General features: G+C 28.7%; 1 protein-coding gene across 1 annotated transcript; it reads left to right on the plus strand.

The window, feature by feature from the left end:
• The first annotated feature begins 11,405 nt into the window (after nt 1-11,405).
• Nucleotides 11,406-13,411, plus strand: LOC122501444 (cullin-associated NEDD8-dissociated protein 1-like). Its single transcript, XM_043610897.1, has 4 exons — nt 11,406-11,606; nt 12,233-12,476; nt 12,607-12,753; nt 13,101-13,411. The coding sequence occupies exons 1-4, from the start codon at nt 11,436-11,438 to the stop codon at nt 13,232-13,234; spliced, it is 696 nt and encodes a 231-aa protein (XP_043466832.1). The 5' UTR covers nt 11,406-11,435; the 3' UTR covers nt 13,235-13,411.
• The last annotated feature ends 356 nt before the right edge of the window (nt 13,412-13,767 follow it).

Consider the following 13,767-nt stretch of genomic DNA (forward strand, 5'->3'; position numbering starts at 1 on the left):
AAAATAACAAATTAAATTTTTTCTAATTTAATAATTCTACTCATCTGAAAATTACCAGAGTTCTAGTAGGGACTGAGCCCAACCCAATCCTAAAGAATAGAGAATTTTTATTTCAATTTTTAATTGTAGCACCTCACCCGAACGCTATCAGACAATCAAAATTGTTTAAAATGAAAATAAAAATTAATTTTTTCTAAATTTAATAATTCTACTCGTCTGAAAATTACCAGAGTTCTAGTAGGGACTGAGCCCAACCCAATCCAAAATAATAGAGAATTTTATTTCAATTTTTTAATTGTAGCACCCTCACCCGAACGCTATCAGACAATCAAAATTTGTTTAAAATGAAAATAAAATTAATTTTTTCTAAATTTAATAATTCTACTCATCTGAAAATTACCAGAGTTCTAGTAGGGACTGAGCCCAACCCAATCCAAATAATAGAGAATTTTAATTTCAATTTTAAGTAGTAGCACCCTCACCCGAATGCTATCAGACAATCAAAATTTGTTTAAAATGAAAATAAAAATTAATTTTTTCTAAATTTAATAATTCTACTCATCTGAAAATTACCAGAGTTCTAGTAGGGACTGAGCCCAACCCAATCCTAAAGAATAGAGAATTTTATTTCAATTTTTAAGTAGTAGCAGGTCCACCCGAACGCTATCAGACAATCAAAATTTGTTTAAAATGAAAATAAAAATTAATTTTTTCTAAATTTAATAATTCTACTCATCTGAAAATTACCAGAGTTCTAGTAGGGACTGAGCCCAACCTAATCCAAAATAATAGAGAATTTAATTTCAATTTTTAAGTAGTAGCAGGTCCACCCGAACGCTATCAGACAATCAAAATTTGTTTAAAATGAAAATAAAAATTAATTTTTTTCTAAATTTAATAATTCTACTCATCTGAAACTTACCAGAGTTCTAGTAGGGACTGAGCCCAACCCAATCCTAAAGAATAGAGAATTTTATTTCAATTTTTAAGTAGTAGCAGGTCCACCCGAACGCTATCAGACAATCAAAATTTGTTTAAAATGAAAATAAAAATTAATTTTTTCTAAATTTAATAATTCTACTCATCTGAAAATTACCAGAGTTCTAGTAGGGACTGAGCCCTACCCTAATCCTAAAAGAATAGAGAATTTATTTCAATTTTTAAGTAGTAGCACCCTCACCCGAACGCTATCAGACAATCAAAAATTGTTTAAAATGAAAATAAAAATTAATTTTTTCTAAATTTAATAATTCTACTCATCTGAAACTTACCAGAGTTCTAGTAGGGACTGAGCCTAACCCAATCCAAAAGAATCGAGAATTTTATTTCAATTTTTAAGTAGTAGCACCCTCACCCGAACGCTATCAGACAATCAAAATTTGTTTAAAATGAAAATAAAAATTAATTTTTTCTAAATTTAATAATTCTACTCATCTGAAAATTACCAGAGTTCTAGTAGGGACTGAGCCCAACCCAATCCAAAATAATAGAGAATTTTATTTCAATTTTTTAATTGTAGCACCCTCACCCGAACGCTATCAGACAATCAAAATTTGTTTAAAATGAAAATAAAAATTAATTTTTTCTAAATTTAATAATTCTACTCATCTGAAAATTACCAGAGTTCTAGTAGGGACTAAGCCCAACCCAATCCAAAATAATAGAGAATTTAATTTCAATTTTTAAGTAGTAGCAGGTCCACCTGAACGCTATCAGACAATCAAAATTTGTTTAAAATGAAAATAAAAATTAATTTTTTCTAAATTTAATAATTCTACTCATCTGAAACTTACCAGAGTTCTAGTAGGGACTGAGCCCAACCCAATCCAAAAGAATAGAGAATTTTATTTCAATTTTTAAGTAGTAGCAGGTCCACCCGAACGCTATCAGACAATGAAAATTAGTTTAAAATGAAAATAAAAATTAATTTTTTCTAAATTTAATAATTCTACTCATCTGAAAATTACCAGAGTTCTAGTAGGGACTGAGCCCAACCCAATCCTAAAGAATAGAGAATTTTATTTCAATTTTTAAGTAGTAGCAGGTCCACCCGAACGCTATCAGACAATCAAAATTTGTTTAAAATGAAAATAAAAATTAATTTTTTCTAAATTTAATAATTCTACTCATCTGAAACTTACCAGAGTTCTAGTAGGGACTGAGTCCAACCCAATCCAAAAGAATAGAGAATTTTATTTTAATTTTTAAGTAGTAGCACCCTCACCCGAACGCTATCAGACAATCAAAATTTGTTTAAAATGAAAATAAAAATTAATTTTTTCTAAATTTAATAATTCTACTCATCTGAAACTTACCAGATTTCTAGTAGGGACTGAGCCCAACCCAATCCTAAAGAATAGAGAATTTTATTTCAATTTTTAAGTAGTAGCAGGTCCACCCGAACGCTATCAGACAATGAAAATTAGTTTAAAATGAAAATAAAAATTAATTTTTTCTAAATTTAATAATTCTACTCATCTGAAAATTACCAGAGTTCTAGTAGGGACTGAGCCCAACCTAATCCAAAATAATAGAGAATTTAATTTCAATTTTTAAGTAGTAGCAGGTCCACCCGAACGCTATCAGACAATCAAAATTTGTTTAAAATGAAAATAAAAATTAATTTTTTCTAAATTTAATAATTCTACTCATCTGAAACTTACCAGAGTTCTAGTAGGGACTGAGCCCAACCTAATCCAAAATAATAGAGAATTTAATTTCAATTTTTAAGTAGTAGCAGGTCCACCCGAACGCTATCAGACAATCAAAATTTGTTTAAAATGAAAATAAAAATTAATTTTTTCTAAATTTAATAATTCTACTTATCTGAAAATTACCAGAGTTCTAGTAGGGACTGAGCCCAACCCAATCCAAAATAATAGAGAATTTAATTTCAATTTTTAAGTAGTAGCAGGTCCACCCGAACGCTATCAGACAATCAAAATTTGTTTAAAATGAAAATAAAAATTAATTTTTTCTAAATTTAATAATTCTACTCATCTGAAACTTACCAGAGTTCTAGTAGGGACTGAGCCCAACCCAATCCAAAAGAATAGAGAATTTTCTTTCAATTTTTAAGTAGTAGCACCCTCACCCGAACGATATCAGACAATCAAAATTTGTTTAAAATGAAAATAAAAATTAATTTTTTCTAAATTTAATAATTCTACTCATCTGAAAATTACCAGAGTTCTAGTAGGGACTGAGCCCAACCTAATCCAAAATAATAGAGAATTTAATTTCAATTTTTAAGTAGTAGCAGGTCCACCCGAACGCTATCAGACAATGAAAATTTGTTTAAAATGAAAATAAAAATTAATTTTTTCTAAATTTAATAATTCTTCTCGTCTGAAAATTACCAGAGTTCTAGTAGGGACTGAGCCCAACCTAATCCTAAAGAATAGAGAATTTTATTTTAATTTTTAAGTAGTAGCAGGTCCACCCGAACGCTATCAGACAATGAAAATTTGTTTAAAATGAAAATAAAAATTAATTTTTTCTAAATTTAATAATTCTAATCATCTGAAAATTACCAGAGTTCTAGTAGGGACTAAGCCCTACTTACTCGTAAAGAATAGAGAATTTTCTTTCAATTTTTAAGTAGTAGCACCCTCACCCGAACGCTATCAGACAATCAAAAATTGTTTAAAATGAAAATAAAAATTAATTTTTTCTAAATTTAATAATTCTACTCATCTGAAACTTACCAGAGTTCTAGTAGGGACTGAGCCCAACCTAATCCAAAATAATAGAGAATTTAATTTCAATTTTTAAGTAGTAGCAGGTCCACCCGAACGCTATCAGACAATGAAAATTTGTTTAAAATGAAAATAAAAATTAATTTTTTCTAAATTTAATAATTCTTCTCGTCTGAAAATTACCAGAGTTCTAGTAGGGACTGAGCCCAACCTAATCCTAAAGAATAGAGAATTTTATTTTAATTTTTAAGTAGTAGCAGGTCCACCCGAACGCTATCAGACAATCAAAATTTGTTTAAAATGAAAATAAAAATTAATTTTTTCTAAATTTAATAATTCTTCTCGTCTGAAAATTACCAGAGTTCTAGTAGGGACTGAGCCCAACCTAATCCTAAAGAATAGAGAATTTTATTTTAATTTTTAAGTAGTAGCAGGTCCACCCGAACGCTATCAGACAATGAAAATTAGTTTAAAATGAAAATAAAAATTAATTTTTTCTAAATTTAATAATTCTACTCATCTGAAAATTACCAGAGTTCTAGTAGGGACTGAGCCCAACCTAATCCAAAATAATAGAGAATTTAATTTCAATTTTTAAGTAGTAGCAGGTCCACCCGAACGCTATCAGACAATCAAAATTTGTTTAATATGAAAATAAAAATTAATTTTTTCTAAATTTAATAATTCTACTCATCTGAAAATTACCAGAGTTCTAGTAGGGACTGAGCCCAACCTAATCCAAAATAATAGAGAATTTAATTTCAATTTTTAGGTAGTAGCAGGTCCACCCGAACGCTATCAGACAATCAAAATTTGTTTAAAATGAAAATAAAAATTAATTTTTTCTAAATTTAATAATTCTACTCATCTGAAACTTACCAGAGTTCTAGTAGGGACTGAGCCCAACCTAATCCAAAATAATAGAGAATTTAATTTCAATTTTTAAGTAGTAGCAGGTCCACCCGAACGCTATCAGACAATCAAAATTTGTTTAAAATGAAAATAAAAATTAATTTTTTCTAAATTTAATAATTCTACTCATCTGAAACTTACCAGAGTTCTAGTAGGGACTGAGCCCAACCCAATCCTAAAGAATAGAGAATTTTATTTCAATTTTTAAGTAGTAGCAGGTCCACCCGAACGCTATCAGACAATCAAAATTTGTTTAAAATGAAAATAAAAATTAATTTTTTCTAAATTTAATAATTCTACTCATCTGAAAATTACCAGAGTTCTAGTAGGGACTGAGCCCTACTTAATCGTAAAGAATAGAGAATTTTATTTCAATTTTTAAGTAGTAGCACCCTCACCCGAACGCTATCAGACAATCAAAATTGTTTAAAATGAAAATAAAAATTAATTTTTTCTAAATTTAATAATTCTACTCATCTGAAAATTACCAGAGTTCTAGTAGGGACTGAGCCCAACCCAATCCAAAATAATAGAGAATTTAATTTCAATTTTTAAGTAGTAGCACCCTCACCCGAACGCTATCAGACAATCAAAATTTGTTTAAAATGAAAATAAAAATTAATTTTTTCTAAATTTAATAATTCTACTCATCTGAAACTTACCAGAGTTCTAGTAGGGACTGAGCCCAACCCAATCCTAAAGAATAGAGAATTTTATTTCAATTTTTAAGTAGTAGCAGGTCCACCCGAACGCTATCAGACAATCAAAATTTGTTTAAAATGAAAATAAAAATTAATTTTTTCTAAATTTAATAATTCTACTCATCTGAAACTTACCAGAGTTCTAGTAGGGACTGAGCCCAACCCAATCCAAAATAATAGAGAATTTAATTTCAATTTTTAAGTAGTAGCAGGTCCACCCGAACGCTATCAGACAATCAAAATTTGTTTAAAATGAAAATAAAAATTAATTTTTTCTAAATTTAATAATTCTACTCGTCTGAAAATTACCAGAGTTCTAGTAGGGACTAAGCCCAACCCAATCCAAAATAATAGAGAATTTAATTTCAATTTTTAAGTAGTAGCAGGTCCACCCGAACGCTATCAGACAATCAAAATTTGTTTAAAATGAAAATAAAAATTAATTTTTTCTAAATTTAATAATTTTTCTCGTCTGAAACTTACCAGAGTTCTAGTAGGGACTGAGCCCAACCCAATCCAAAAGAATAGAGAATTTTCTTTCAATTTTTAAGTAGTAGCAGGTCCACCCGAACGCTATCAGGCAATCAAAATTTGTTTAAAATGAAAATAAAAATTAATTTTTTCTAAATTTAATAATTCTTCTCGTCTGAAAATTACCAGAGTTCTAGTAGGGACTGAGCCCAACCCAATCCTAAAGAATAGAGAATTTTATTTCAATTTTTAAGTAGTAGCAGGTCCACCCGAACGCTATCAGGCAATCAAAATTTGTTTAAAATGAAAATAAAAATTAATTTTTTCTAAATTTAATAATTCTACTCATCTGAAACTTACCAGAGTTCTAGTAGGGACTGAGCCCAACCCAATCCTAAAGAATAGAGAATTTTATTTTAATTTTTAAGTAGTAGCACCCTCACCCGAACGATATCAGACAATCAAAATTTGTTTAAAATGAAAATAAAAATTAATTTTTTCTAAATTTAATAATTCTACTCATCTGAAAATTACCAGAGTTCTAGTAGGGACTGAGCCCAACCTAATCCTAAAGAATAGAGAATTTTATTTCAATTTTTAAGTAGTAGCAGGTCCACCCGAACGCTATCAGACAATGAAAATTTGTTTAAAATGAAAATAAAAATTAATTTTTTCTAAATTTAATAATTCTAATCATCTGAAAATTACCAGAGTTCTAGTAGGGACTGAGCCCTACTTATTCGTAAAGCATAGAGAATTTTCTTTCAATTTTTAAGTAGTAGCACCCTCACCCGAACGCTATCAGACAATCAAAAATTGTTTAAAATGAAAATAAAAATTAATTTTTTCTAAATTTAATAATTCTACTCATCTGAAACTTACCAGAGTTCTAGTAGGGACTGAGCCCAACCCAATCCAAAAGAATAGAGAATTTTATTTTAATTTTTAAGTAGTAGCAGGTCCACCCGAACGCTATCAGACAATCAAAATTTGTTTAAAATGAAAATAAAAATTAATTTTCTAAATTTAATAATTCTACTCGTCTGAAAATTACCAGAGTTCTAGTAGGGACTGAGCCCAACCCAATCCTAAAGAATAGAGAATTTTATTTTAATTTTTAAGTAGTAGCACCCTCACCCGAACGCTATCAGACAATCAAAATTTGTTTAAAATGAAAATAAAAATTAATTTTTTCTAAATTTAATAATTCTACTCGTCTGAAAATTACCAGAGTTCTAGTAGGGACTGAGCCCTACTTATTCGTAAAGCATAGAGAATTTTCTTTCAATTTTTAAGTAGTAGCACCCTCACCCGAACGCTATCAGACAATGAAAATTTGTTTAAAATGAAAATAAAAATTAATTTTTTCTAAATTTAATAATTCTTCTCGTCTGAAAATTACCAGAGTTCTAGTAGGGACTGAGCCCAACCTAATCCTAAAGAATAGAGAATTTTATTTCAATTTTTAAGTAGTAGCAGGTCCACCCGAACGCTATCAGACAATGAAAATTTGTTTAAAATGAAAATAAAAATTAATTTTTTCTAAATTTAATAATTCTACTCATCTGAAACTTACCAGAGTTCTAGTAGGGACTGAGCCCAACCCAATCCAAAAGAATAGAGAATTTTATTTTAATTTTTAAGTAGTAGCAGGTCCACCCGAACGCTATCAGACAATCAAAATTTGTTTAAAATGAAAATAAAAATTAATTTTTTCTAAATTTAATAATTCTACTCGTCTGAAAATTACCAGAGTTCTAGTAGGGACTGAGCCCAACCCAATCCAAAAGAATAGAGAATTTAATTTCAATTTTTAAGTAGTAGCACCCTCACCCGAACGCTATCAGACAATGAAAATTAGTTTAAAATGAAAATAAAAATTAATTTTTTCTAAATTTAATAATTCTTCTCGTCTGAAAATTACCAGAGTTCTAGTAGGGACTGAGCCCAACCTAATCCTAAAGAATAGAGAATTTTATTTCAATTTTTAAGTAGTAGCAGGTCCACCCGAACGCTATCAGACAATGAAAATTTGTTTAAAATGAAAATAAAAATTAATTTTTTCTAAATTTAATAATTCTACTCGTCTGAAAATTACCAGAGTTCTAGTAGGGACTGAGCCCAACCTAATCCAAAATAATAGAGAATTTTATTTCAATTTTTAAGTAGTAGCAGGTCCACCCGAACGCTATCAGACAATGAAAATTTGTTTAAAATGAAAATAAAAATTAATTTTTTCTAAATTTAATAATTCTACTCATCTGAAACTTACCAGAGTTCTAGTAGGGACTGAGCCCAACCTAATCCTAAAGAATAGAGAATTTTATTTCAATTTTTAAGTAGTAGCAGGTCCACCCGAACGCTATCAGACAATGAAAATTTGTTTAAAATGAAAATAAAAATTAATTTTTTCTAAATTTAATAATTCTACTCATCTGAAACTTACCAGAGTTCTAGTAGGGACTGAGCCGAACCCAATCCTAAAGAATAGAGAATTTTATTTCAATTTTTAAGTAGTAGCAGGTCCACCCGAACGCAATCAGACAATCAAAATTTGTTTAAAATGAAAATAAAAATTAATTTTTTCTAAATTTAATAATTCTACTCATCTGAAACTTACCAGAGTTCTAGTAGGGACTGAGCCCAACCCAATCCAAAAGAATAGAGAATTTAATTTCAATTTTTAAGTAGTAGCACCCTCACCCGAACGCTATCAGACAATGAAAATTAGTTTAAAATGAAAATAAAAATTAATTTTTTCTAAATTTAATAATTCTACTCGTCTGAAAATTACCAGAGTTCTAGTAGGGACTGAGCCCAACCTAATCCAAAATAATAGAGAATTTAATTTCAATTTTTAAGTAGTAGCAGGTCCACCCGAACGCTATCAGACAATGAAAATTTGTTTAAAATGAAAATAAAAATTAATTTTTTCTAAATTTAATAATTCTTTTCGTCTGAAAATTACCAGAGTTCTAGTAGGGACTGAGCCCAACCTAATCCTAAAGAATAGAGAATTTTATTTCAATTTTTAAGTAGTAGCAGGTCCACCCGAACGCTATCAGACAATCAAAATTTGTTTAAAATGAAAATAAAAATTAATTTTTTCTAAATTTAATAATTCTACTCATCTGAAACTTACCAGAGTTCTAGTAGGGACTAAGCCCAACCCAATCCAAAAGAATAGAGAATTTTATTTTAATTTTTAAGTAGTAGCACCCTCACCCGAACGCTATCAGACAATCAAAATTTGTTTAAAATGAAAATAAAAATTAATTTTTTCTAAATTTAATAATTCTACTCATCTGAAAATTACCAGAGTTCTAGTAGGGACTGAGCCCAACCCAATCCTAAAGAATAGAGAATTTTATTTTAATTTTTAAGTAGTAGCACCCTCACCCGAACGCTATCAGACAATCAAAATTTGTTTAAAATGAAAATAAAAATTAATTTTTTCTAAATTTAATAATTCTACTCGTCTGAAAATTACCAGAGTTCTAGTAGGGACTGAGCCCAACCCAATCCAAAAGAATAGAGAATTTAATTTCAATTTTTAAGTAGTAGCAGGTCCACCCGAACGCTATCAGACAATCAAAATTTGTTTAAAATGAAAATAAAAATTAATTTTTTCTAAATTTAATAATTCTACTCATCTGAAACTTACCAGAGTTCTAGTAGGGACTGAGCCCAACCCAATCCAAAAGAATAGAGAATTTAATTTCAATTTTTAAGTAGTAGCAGGTCCACCCGAACGCTATCAGACAATCAAAATTTGTTTAAAATGAAAATAAAAATTAATTTTTTCTAAATTTAATAATTCTACTCGTCTGAAAATTACCAGAGCTCTAGTAGGGACTGAGCCCAACCCAATCCTAAAGAATAGAGAATTTTATTTCAATTTTTAAGTAGTAGCACCCTCACCCGAACGCTATCAGACAATGAAAATTAGTTTAAAATGAAAATAAAAATTAATTTTTTCTAAATTTAATAATTCTACTCGTCTTAAAATTACCAGAGTTCTAGTAGGGACTAAGCTGAACCCAATCCTAAAGAATAGAGAATTTAATTTCAATTTTTAAGTAGTAGCAGGTCCACCCGAACGCTATCAGACAATGAAAATTTGTTTAAAATGAAAATAAAAATTAATTTTTTCTAAATTTAATAATTCTACTCATCTGAAAATTACCAGAGTTCTAGTAGGGACTGAGCCCAACCTAATCCAAAATAATAGAGAATTTAATTTCAATTTTTAAGTAGTAGCAGGTCCACCCGAACGCTATCAGACAATCAAAATTTGTTTAAAATGAAAATAAAAATTAATTTTTTCTAAATTTAATAATTCTTCTCGTCTGAAAATTACCAGAGTTCTAGTAGGGACTGAGCCCAACCTAATCCTAAAGAATAGAGAATTTTATTTCAATTTTTAAGTAGTAGCAGGTCCACCCGAACGCTATCAGACAATGAAAATTTGTTTAAAATGAAAATAAAAATTAATTTTTTCTAAATTTAATAATTCTACTCATCTGAAACTTACCAGAGTTCTAGTAGGGACTGAGCCCAACCCAATCCAAAAGAATAGAGAATTTTATTTTAATTTTTAAGTAGTAGCAGGTCCACCCGAACGCTATCAGACAATCAAAATTTGTTTAAAATGAAAATAAAAATTAATTTTTTCTAAATTTAATAATTCTTCTCGTCTGAAAATTACCAGAGTTCTAGTAGGGACTGAGCCCAACCTAATCCTAAAGAATAGAGAATTTTATTTCAATTTTTAAGTAGTAGCAGGTCCACCCGAACGCTATCAGACAATGAAAATTTGTTTAAAATGAAAATAAAAATTAATTTTTTTTAAATTTAATAATTCTACTCATCTGAAACTTACCAGAGTTCTAGTAGGGACTGAGCCCAACCCAATCCAAAAGAATAGAGAATTTAATTTCAATTTTTAAGTAGTAAAACCTTCACCCGAATGCCATCAGACAATCAAAATTTGTTTAAAATGAAAATAAAAATTAATTTTTTCTAAATTTAATAATTCTACTCATATGAAAATTACAAGAGTTCTAGTAGGGACTAAGCCCTACTTAATCGTAAAGAATAGAGAATTTTATTTCAATTTTTAAGTAGTAGCACCCTCACCCGAACGCTATCAGACAATCAAAATTTGTTTAAAATGAAAATAAAAATTAATTTTTTTTAAATTTAATAATTCTACTCATCTGAAACTTACCAGAGTTCTAGTAGGGACTGAGCCCAACCCAATCCAAAAGAATAGAGAATTTTCTTTCAATTTTTAAGTAGTAGCACCCTCACCCGAACGCTATCAGACAATCAATGTATAATCGAGTTCGAAGTCTGAAATTCTTTATTAAAAGTTCCTTTTAAATTGTATTTTGAAAGTGTCTTTTATTGAATATATTTAATGTAATGAAGAGTTTGAAATGTTTATTGATTCTTTTTCTGTTATTTTACTCTAAAAATTATAAACATATCCTAGTTATTTGCTTCTTATTTATTTTTCTTGGGAGCACGTCACAAATTCATTTTTTTAGTTAAGTTCGATTATTTTAAGTTTAGTGAATTTATACTAAAACTAATTGTTTTGGACTACAATTAAAAATTATTTTTTGCGCAGCCACAGCCAATTGATCCGATGTTGAAGCAGTGTATGGGCAATTTCTTGGCGTCATTGGAAGATCCCGATCTCAATGTTAGAAGAGTTTCTTTGGTTGCTTTCAATTCAGCGGCTCATAACAAACCGATGCTGATACGTGATCTTCTCGACACAGTTTTACCGAAGCTTTACACTGAAACAATGATAAAGGTAATATTTTCATGTTTTGAACTTATCTAATAAAACATACTGTTTACTATTTGGATACTTTTTTGCATTTGTGACACTAAAAGATAATTCTTTTTTTGAGAATTGGCAAAACTTTGAATTTACTAATAGTTGCAATAAAAAAATTATTTATTATTCTAAAAGTTATAATAAAATTCTTACAAACGATTCAAAAAATGTTAATAAATCTCTTTGATTTTTAGTCAAAATTTTTATAACAACGCTACTTTTGTTTTAAAATTACATGAATTTTACAATGTTACAAAGTAAATTTCAGAAAAAAATTAGTAAAATTAGCTTGGGACTTGGAAAAATTTCCTTCAAAAGTAGTAAAATTTAATATTAAGAATTGTTATTTCCGGAATAAATTTTATTATTTGCAGAGACAATTTTCTTTATAAAAATTATAAAAATTGATTTCAAAAATAGTGGAATTTACTTTAAAAATAAGAATATTTAATAGCTAATTGTTAGGTTACAGGATAATTTGAATAATTTTTATTAAAAAAAATTGACATTGAAAATAGGAAATTTTGTCCTGTTAAAATGTATCCACAGTAAAGTAATTTACATCTGACTTATGTCAATTTGTTCCTCTTCGTTTACAGAAAGAATTAATCAGAGAAGTTGAAATGGGACCGTTCAAACACACAGTGGATGATGGTTTAGATCTGAGAAAAGCAGCGTTTGAATGTATGTATACATTATTGGATTCCTGTCTCGATCGAATCGATGTTTTCGAATTTTTGAACTACGTGGAGAATGGTTTGAGAGACCATTACGATATAAAAATGTTGACTTACCTCATGACAGCACGCTTAGCCCAACTGTGCCCTACAGCCGTACTACAAAGTAAGAACAATTTTCTACCATTCATTTTTTCTTGGAAAAACTCGATTTAATCTCTATTCAATCAATGAATTTTTTTTTAATTTATACGGAAATTATGAAATAATGTGTCTTGTTTTTGTTACTATTTCAGGATTAGAAAGACTTGTAGAACCCTTAAAGAGTACTTGCACCATGAAAGTGAAGGCGAACTCTGTCAAGCAGGAATATGAGAAACAAGACGAATTAAAGCGTTCTGCATTGCGAGCCGTTGCTGCTTTACTCACAATTTCTGATGCTGGTAAGAATTAAATTTTTATTCTCTTGCAAAATAATAATCGACATTTATTTTTTATGTGTTGAAAAAATACTTATCCCAACAAAAACAGGGCTTGAACCAGTGAAAATATTTAAAAATACGGACTCTACGGACCAATTACTGACAAAAATATAACCAGTTCGAGTCAAATAAGAGAACATTTTACTTAAAGCTATAAATTAAATTTACTTGAGTTATAAAATTTAAATAATCGATTTAACGTTGGAAATATAAAGATTTTGAAATTACAAGCACACATTTTAGTTATAAACAATTATCCTAGGAATAAATTTAGAAATCGTAATTAAATATTTTAATTCTCCTTTCAGACAAGAATCCAGCACTAAATGAATTTGTGTCTCAAATCAAGGCAACAGTTGAACTTCAACCTTTGTTCGATATGATTCAAAAAGATTGTTCGGGTAACAATATTAACGAAACGAATGTTATGGATCAGAGTTAAAAGGGACTATTTAAACCTTTTTAATTTAATAACGCTGCTAAAGATACATAATTTATGTTTTTTTTCTATATATTATTTTTTAATATCACTTCTTAAATAAGCGTAGTTCAGATTTAATATGATTTCATGTAAGGCACCATGTATAAATTTGAAAATAAATTCATCGGATCGTAAGTATTTTCTTTGGCCTTTATTTACCTCAATCCACAAAATATTATCTCTAAATCGCATATTGTCATTTTTTACACGAGAGAGAAAAGAAATTGTAAAACTTTTTACTTAGGAGACAACAGACTTCTCACTCGATGATTAATTTTAAAAAGTAGCAAAAAGTATCTTTTAAACTAAAAAAAGTAGCTATCGAAAAATATAACTTAAAGACAAGAAAAACTCATTTTAGACACTTCACAAAACTGACAAAAATTCCATTCTATATTTTATTCCTTTTTCTAAAATTTCTAATGAAATTCATTTTAAAATAAATTTTTATTAGAAATTCTACGAGTATTCAATTATTTAACTACAAAAGTAAA

The sequence above is a fragment of the Leptopilina heterotoma genome, unplaced genomic scaffold (assembly GCF_015476425.1).
Source record: "Leptopilina heterotoma isolate Lh14 unplaced genomic scaffold, ASM1547642v1 Lhet_21, whole genome shotgun sequence".
NCBI lineage: Eukaryota > Metazoa > Arthropoda > Insecta > Hymenoptera > Figitidae > Leptopilina > Leptopilina heterotoma.

Excerpts from the sequence above, each read along its gene's own strand:
- LOC122501444 (XM_043610897.1), top strand. The coding sequence starts at position 11,436 with ATGTTGAAGCAGTGTATGGGCAATTTCTTGGCGTCATTGGAAGATCCC. Across the intron at positions 11,607-12,232 it reads ACACTGAAACAATGATAAAG|AAAGAATTAATCAGAGAAGT; the intron begins GTAATATTTTCA and ends CTTCGTTTACAG. Across the intron at positions 12,477-12,606 it reads CCCTACAGCCGTACTACAAA|GATTAGAAAGACTTGTAGAA; the intron begins GTAAGAACAATT and ends TTACTATTTCAG.